This window comes from Lipotes vexillifer, unplaced genomic scaffold (assembly GCF_000442215.2).
Source record: "Lipotes vexillifer unplaced genomic scaffold, Lipotes_vexillifer_v1.1 scaffold618, whole genome shotgun sequence".
In the NCBI taxonomy this organism is placed as follows: Eukaryota; Metazoa; Chordata; class Mammalia; order Artiodactyla; family Lipotidae; genus Lipotes; species Lipotes vexillifer.
In genome coordinates this window covers 1,973,983-1,981,498 of record NW_006799025.1, presented here as the reverse complement: position 1 = coordinate 1,981,498, position 7,516 = coordinate 1,973,983, and the positions used below count along the sequence as shown (strand labels likewise).

Below are 7,516 nucleotides of genomic sequence, written 5' to 3'. Positions count from 1 at the left end.
GAGGGGGGGGGGGGGGGGGGAATCAATGCAACACAAGTGTTATTTCTTAATTGATTATGTTAAAATCAATGTTGTGGTTAAAAACAAAAAACTTGCATAACAGTTATGTCTTTACTTGTTAATAGATTATTGATCTCCATTATTGATATTTTTGGCAGGTGGGACCAGGTCGTATTCAACTTTGATTCTTTTCCAAAAGCATAGATGATTTTCTCAACTGCCATATGTCCCACATATAATACCTGCTTATTTCGATGGCACAATTAATTTCATATGTCAGAATATGAGCACAGTCCCTCAGAAAGTTTAATTTATATCCCTAAAGAGAAACATTTCTTTCCTCCAAGGAGAAAAAAAGTTTTATTTGTACATCTTGATACATAATTCACACAGCATGCAATTCACACAAAGTGCACAATTCAGTGATTTTTAGTATATTCACGGAGTTGCACCTCCATTACCACAATCAACTCTACATTTTCACCTCCCCCCAAAAACCCCCAAACTCATTAGCAGTCACTCCCACTTGCCCCCAAACCCCCCAGCCCTAGGCAACCACTAATCTACTTTCTCCATATAGAGATTTGACTATTCTGGACATTTCAAACAAATGAAATCATACAATATGTGGCTTTTCATGCCTGGTTTCTTTCACTTAATGTTTATCCATGTTGTAGCAAGCATCTGTACTTAATCTCTTTTTAATTGCCAAATAATATTCCATTGTATGGATATGCCACATTTTGTTTATTCATTTATTATTTGATGGGCAGTTGACTTGTTTTGATTTCTGGCTGTTATGAATAATGCTGCTAAGAACATCTGTTTACAAGTTGTTGTGTGGACATATTTTCATTTCTCTAATACCAAGGAGTGGAATTACTGGATCATACGGTAACTCTATGTTTAACCATTTGAGGAACTGCCAAACTGTTTTTCCAAGCAGTTGTACCATTTTATATTTCCACCTGCAGTTTATGAGGGTTCCAATTTCTCCACATCTTCACCAGCATTTGTTATTATTTCTTCACAGTAGCTATCCTGGTGACTTTGAAGTGGTATCTCATTGTAGGTTTGATTTGTATTTCCCTGATAGCTAATGTATGTTAAGCATCTTTTCATGTGATTACTGGCCTTTTGTATGTCTTCTTTGGAGAACTGTTAATTCCGATCCTTTGTTTTTTTTTTAATTGGGCTCTTTGACGTTTTCTTGAATATAGTAGTTCTTTACCTATTCTAAGTACAAGTTCTTTTCTCACTTGGTATATGATTTGCAAACATTTTCTCTCATTCTATGGGTTGTCTTTTGCCTTCTTGAGGTATTCTTGGAAGCACGGAAGTTTTTAATCATGATGATACCCAATTTATCTTTCACTGCTTGTGCTTTTGGTGTCATTTATTTAAGAAAGCACTGCGTAATCCAAGGTCATACACCTATGATTTCATCTAAAAGTTTTATAGTGTTTGCTCTCATATTTAGGTATTTGGTCCATTTTGAGATAATTTTTATATGTGCTGTGAGGTAGGGAGTCCAACTTTATTCTTTTGTATGTGGCTATCCAGTTGTTTCAGCACAATTTGATGAAAAGATTATTTTCCTCAATTGAATTGTCCTAGCACCTTTTTCAAAAGTCAATCGACTGTAAATATGAGTTATTTCTGGACTCTCAATCTATTCCTATTTTACACTTTTTCTTAGAATTGTTTTCTTAATATGACTTTTGCTTCATTCATTGATATTGTATACAAATACAATCAATTTTTGAATATTAATCCTGTATCATGTAACTTTGCTGAACTCATGTACTAGTTCTAATGTTTTCTTACTCTTTTGAATTTTCTTTGTATAACATTAGAGATAGTTTTACATCTTCCTTTCTAATCTGGATGTCTTTTACTTCATTTTCTTGCCTCATTGCCCAGCTATGCCCTCCAGTACAAGTTGAATAGAAATGGCAAGAGTATACATCCTTGTCTTGTTCTGATTTTAGGAGGGAATCCTTCAGTCTTTCATCATTAACTATGATACTAGCTATGGTTTTTTCATAGGTGCCCTTTATCAGGTTGAAGAATTCCCTTCTATTCCTAGTTTGTTGAGTGTTTTTATCATAAAAGTGTGTTGGATTTGTTAATGCTTTTCCTGTGCCTAATGAGGTGACCATGAGGATTTTGATTTAGTCTTACCTATTTCCTTCTCCAAACATTAAAAGAAAGCTATAAGAAATGTCACTTTCTAAATGAATCATGATTTTACAAAAAGGCATAAAATAGTATTATCGCAAAGCTTTGGTAATCTAAAAGCATCCAACTGAATCAGTTTGAAAAATAAAAGCAAAAGAAAAATAAAGCTGCATGAAGAAATTTTTTCTTACTAAAAAGATAAAACTTCATCTGCTAATTATCAGAAAATATATTCTTGTAAGAAAAAAGTTGCATAATAAATTAACAAGTAGTACAATCACTGTCACTTTTACACACACATGAAAAACTACATGATAGAATTATTAAAGTTCCCTGGTAATTACCGGCATCTCTTGTTCCAAATGTTTTCATATTACAATAGAGATTTATATTTCAAAAACACCATTGTATTGACTTAATCAAAACATATCATGTTTTATGTTTTAAAATATCACATTAGCAAGCATGTTTGTTGCATAAAAGTTCAGAGCTGTGTTGGCTGGGAAGATAAAAAAAATATAATTCTCAATTATGGTTTGATTGTGCTCTGTGTAGTATACATAATGCCCTCTGCTTTAATTCGCTCCAATATTGGTCCATAGATCTCCTTTGAAAAGGGCCCCATCAGGCCTTTAGCTTGAATTTCACCTAGAAGAAAATAAACTTGTAGTTACCATTTTAAAGATGGTATGAAAGGTTAACTTCTACAGCAAAAGTCTCCATAGAGCAGTAAACTGTGAGTCAACAAATTGTTGGGGGCCTAGGGATTTTTCAAAATAGCAGCTTAAATGTCCCCTACTAAATTATTACTTTGGAACTTCCCCGGTGGTCCAGTGGGTAAGACTCCACGTTCCCCATTCAGGGGACCTGGGTTCGATCCCTGGTCGGGGAGCTAGATCCCACATGCATGCCACAACTAGTAGTTCGCATGCTGCAACTAAGAAGTCCACATGCCACAACTAAGAGCCCACATGCCGCAATGAAGATCCCGTGTGCCGCAACTAAGACCCGGCACAGCCAAAATAAATACGTAAATAAATTTTTTTTTTAATTATTACTTAATCAACACTGTAAGAAAAAGCAGTTACTTGAAAGCACAGCTGGAGTTAGGGACAGAGTCTGAATTTATACACTTAACTGCATTAACTACCAAATCAGAGAATAAAGTCTAATAAGAAAGTAGTCAACCTAACTGGTCTCCTTTATTTGCTGATGTCATTTTTTAAAAAGCATAACACCAACAGAATGAAATTAAAGCCAATCTGGTTATTTGGGCACTGGCATCTGTTAGGGTGGCTGAAAGAGTAAATCTGGGCACTTTCCTTAAAGACTATGATGCCCTCATCCCTCATCACTTCTTCACTCTGGTTCCTCAATAACTAAGTAGGTGGTTTAATTTTTTTTTTTTTTTTTTTTTTTTGCGATATGTTATGCGGGCCTCTCACTGCTGTGGCCTCTCCCGCTGCGGAGCACAGGCTCCGGACGCGCAGGGTCAGCGGCCATGGCTCACGGGCCCAGCCGCTCTGCGGCGTGTGGGATCTTCCCGGACCGGGGTACAAACCCGCGTCCCCTGCATCGGCAGGCGGACTCTCAACCACTGCACCACCAGGGAAGCCCTAGGTGGTTTAATTTGATATTAGCTAATATGATACTGTAGATTTTTTCCCCATTATTTCCCATTTATGTGTTTTGGTGTTTTTTACTCCCCTCACACCTTCACAGGGACCAAATGGGGTGTCATATTCAGAGATAATGCTTATTGAATGCAAACATCATCTTAAGGGGAGAGTGGAGAGTTGAAATTTGAATTCATTTAGTTCAAAATATATATTTAGTATTGATAGTATGTTGAGACATGAGGATTAATAAAATGTGGCCTATATTTTTGAAGATCTGGAAATGAATACCCTCTGCTATTTCAGTGTTACCCCAAAAATACAAAAAAATAAGGAAAGAAAAGAAGGCAGTTAACATTCCCTGGGGAACCCCTCTATGTGGTAGGAGCTTTATGTATTATTTCACTTTAGTGTCACAACAACCCTATGAATTAGTCATGACAATCCCCACTTTAAAGATGAAGGAACTCTGACTCAGAGATGCTAAGTAACTTGCACCCCATCACTCAGTCATCCTGCGACTGAGCCGGGACAGAAATCAGGTCTAACTCCAAAGCCAAGGTTTTTTACTCATCACAAGGTGATCTCCCAGTCAGCCAGCCCTTAGATCTTCTGAACTGGCTCACTTTTAGTGAAAGCCACTGTCATGCTCAAGACTAATTATATGATATCCAGGCCCTGAATGACTTGGAGATAATATGGAGACAAACTTGGTCCCCCAATGAAAGAACTTACCATCAAGTAACATCTTGGCTGCCATAGCAGTGGGTAACCCCACAGTTTTAGCCATAGCTGAAAAACCATTGACATCCCCGTAAACCACAAGATCAATAGTTTTATTTTCTAAATGTCCAGAAGGATGTCTGATTCCAAAGTTGTCTCTCATCACAATCATATCTTTCTCTCCAGGGCCTTAAAATAAATAAACATACAGTTTAAAATGTCACTATCATTACACCTCCAGTATCGTACATCTTCCCCCTGCGCCTGCCCTTCTGCTCTCGCTTCCCTTCCCATTATGTATATCCTTAAACAATTATGTACACTGCTTTTTAGCCCAAAGACCAAATTAGAAATTCAAGGAAATGATAACTCTAACCAGGTTCCTCTGTCTAGGTGGGTACCACTATAACCTGGTTACAGACACGAGGGTACTACTATGGAGGCCATCCCTGCTTCTCCCCAAAACGCCCCTTCAGCATGTCCTTAATGTGTCAAAAATCAAAAGTAAAACTAATGATTTTTTCCTTTGCCATATTACCCAAGTTCACTCTTACTTAATAGTTCTCTTATTCTCCCCTCTGGAAAAATAGTCCAAGTGCTCTTTCCCCATTCCCACTGTGTAGCCCCCACCCTTCAGTCTAAGTCACTGGTTCTTATGATTCCTCTGCTGGGATGTTTAGCCAATAGCCCATGGCCTACCATAGGAAAGCTTCATGGCCAAATGCTTGGAGAGTGCATCCACGAGAGACTCTGCCCGAGGGACTTGTTCATCCCCAAGTAAGCCCAACCTGAGAAGCACGAGAGATGGCTGCATTAGTTCAAGTCCTGTACATATGCTCAGTTGGGAAGCAGAAAGGAACGCTCACTGGATTTTATCTTGAAAGGGCAGAATCACAAGATGACAGTTCAAGTTATAGGACTCTCAAGTTATTGTAAAATAATAATAACGAGAGTAATGTTTTAACCTTTAGAATCATCCCCAGACTCTCCCAGGAGCGTTGCCTGGAGCTAGACCTGATGCATTGTAAGTACACACTGTTGCAAAGCTTTTCACGAGATTAATTTACAGGTTAGTTCTCCCACATGAAGGATACCAGCAGAATGGGCCACAGCCACATGAATAAGTGTTTAAAGTAGTTAAAGGAAGACTGGGAGAATGTCCTACAGGCGAGAAAAAATATCCCACCTTTCTCAGGAACTGAGTAGTGAAGCTGCTCAAAAATAAGTATTTCCCAAGTTATAATTGCCATTGAATTTCTCGCTTTACCTACTTTTTATCCCCACATGAACATGGTACGTGGTAATCTCTCTACAACAGGCCAACATGAGAGCAGCAAATTAATCAAAGACAATGTAAAATGTTTGCTTCTATCTTGACTTTTCTTTGACTAGAAAGCACTAAGTAATCATTGATCCAGTATTTTACTCTTGGTAGACTGGTGGGTACCTACCATTCAACAGCCTCCAGCTGGGTACTGTCTCCTTCTAGTTTCTTAAAGACAGCTTCCTTAAGCACATCACACTTGGAGGAGGGTGAAATTCCCACTAGATCACAGAGGAGTTCTTTCTGGTTAGAAAAACAAAGATACAAATTCTAAGCTCCAAATAAAATAAAAAATGAGTTGAGAAATTATCCTATTAAGACATTGGACCTCAAAAGAACCTCAAATTTTAAATTAGAAATAATTAGAAATAGTAAATTGTCACACACACATGTGCATACACACAGCTGCACACCCACACATCAATAAATGGGTATTTCAGAATGATATTTCAGCAATAAAAGAGTCATGACACCAAATCAATACCAAAAAGGTGATACCATATTTACCATCACATTGACTACCTTTGCAGGTCCTCTCCATCACCTTATCCCTCATTATCCCTCACCGTCTAGAAGTCAGTTTTGGCCAGGATAGAGTGAAAGAGGCTTATTGCTGTGGTTGCTAGTAGCAACTAGAGTTCTTTTGTAGGTTCAAGAAATGAGGAAGATTGTGCAGATAATAAAATCTCAAAGGACGAGCACTTAAACAGTGGTCATGGCTTTTTCTAATTTCTAAACAAGACTTTTTCCAGGCTCCCAAGGAAAATGTTATGCTCTACATTAAGGATCAACAAACTAGTTCACAGGCCAAATTGAGCTCACCACCTGGTTTTGTAAATAAAAAGTTTTATTGGAACATAGCCATGCTCATTTGTTTACGAGCAGTCTGAACTGAGTAGCCTGACAGAGACCACATGACCCATAAAAGCCTGAAAAATTTACAATCTGGTCTTTTACCAAAAAACAAAGTTTGCCAGCCCCTGTTCTAGACTGTAGCTACCAAGACAAGGGAACCAGCCCCAAGAATGCCTGCACCAACCTTCCCAATCATACTGCCTCAATATCAGATTCACTATGGATATTTATTCACTCCTGTCCAACAAGTAAATTTATGAAATCTGAAATTTAGATTGAAAAGACTCTCAGATACACAAAAGAACTGAATTTAAAAGCAACTGGCAGGCTTCCCTGGTGGTTCAGTGGTTGAGAATCTGCCTGCCAGTGCAGAGGACATGGGTTCGAGCCCTGGTCTGGGAGGATCCCACGTGCCACGGAGCAACTAGGCCCGTGAGCCACAACTACTGAGCCTGCGCGTCTGGAGCTTCTGCTCCGCAACAAGAGAGGCCGCAACAGTGAGAGGCCCGTGCACTGCTATGAAGAGTGGCCCCCGCTCGCCACAACTGGAGAAAGCCCTCGCACAGAAACGAAGACCCAACATAGCCAAAAATAAATAAATAATTGATTACTTTTTTTAAAAAAAGCAACTGGCTAACCAGAATACCCAAGATCCAAGTTTCTTTAGGATACTTAATGGGATTAGCAGTATTGATTCTTTTCTCTTTGTGATAAATTTCTAGCATTTCTATTGGAATATGGGCACATTAATTTAAGTTGAATGACCAGCTGGTAACAAGTTAATTCCTGGCAGTTAGTGGAAGCTCTAGATTTTAAT

At 38.4% G+C, this 7,516-nt stretch overlaps 1 protein-coding gene across 2 annotated transcripts in view; it reads right to left on the bottom strand.

The window, feature by feature from the left end:
- Positions 1-2,343: 2,343 nt before the first annotated feature.
- Positions 2,344-7,516, bottom strand: part of AASS (aminoadipate-semialdehyde synthase) — a 67,327-nt gene continuing 62,154 nt past the window's right edge. Inside the window, exons 21-24 of one of the 2 annotated variants that reach the window (XM_007471296.1) lie at positions 5,972-6,087; positions 5,220-5,308; positions 4,533-4,709; positions 2,344-2,829 (exon numbers count right to left, since the gene is read on the bottom strand). In XM_007471296.1, the coding sequence (XP_007471358.1) occupies positions 2,711-2,829; positions 4,533-4,709; positions 5,220-5,308; positions 5,972-6,087 (501 nt within the window). In that variant the 3' untranslated portion in view covers positions 2,344-2,710. The remainder of the gene's footprint in view (positions 2,830-4,532; positions 4,710-5,219; positions 5,309-5,971; positions 6,088-7,516) is intronic. The other variant, XM_007471297.1, reaches the window with a different exon arrangement.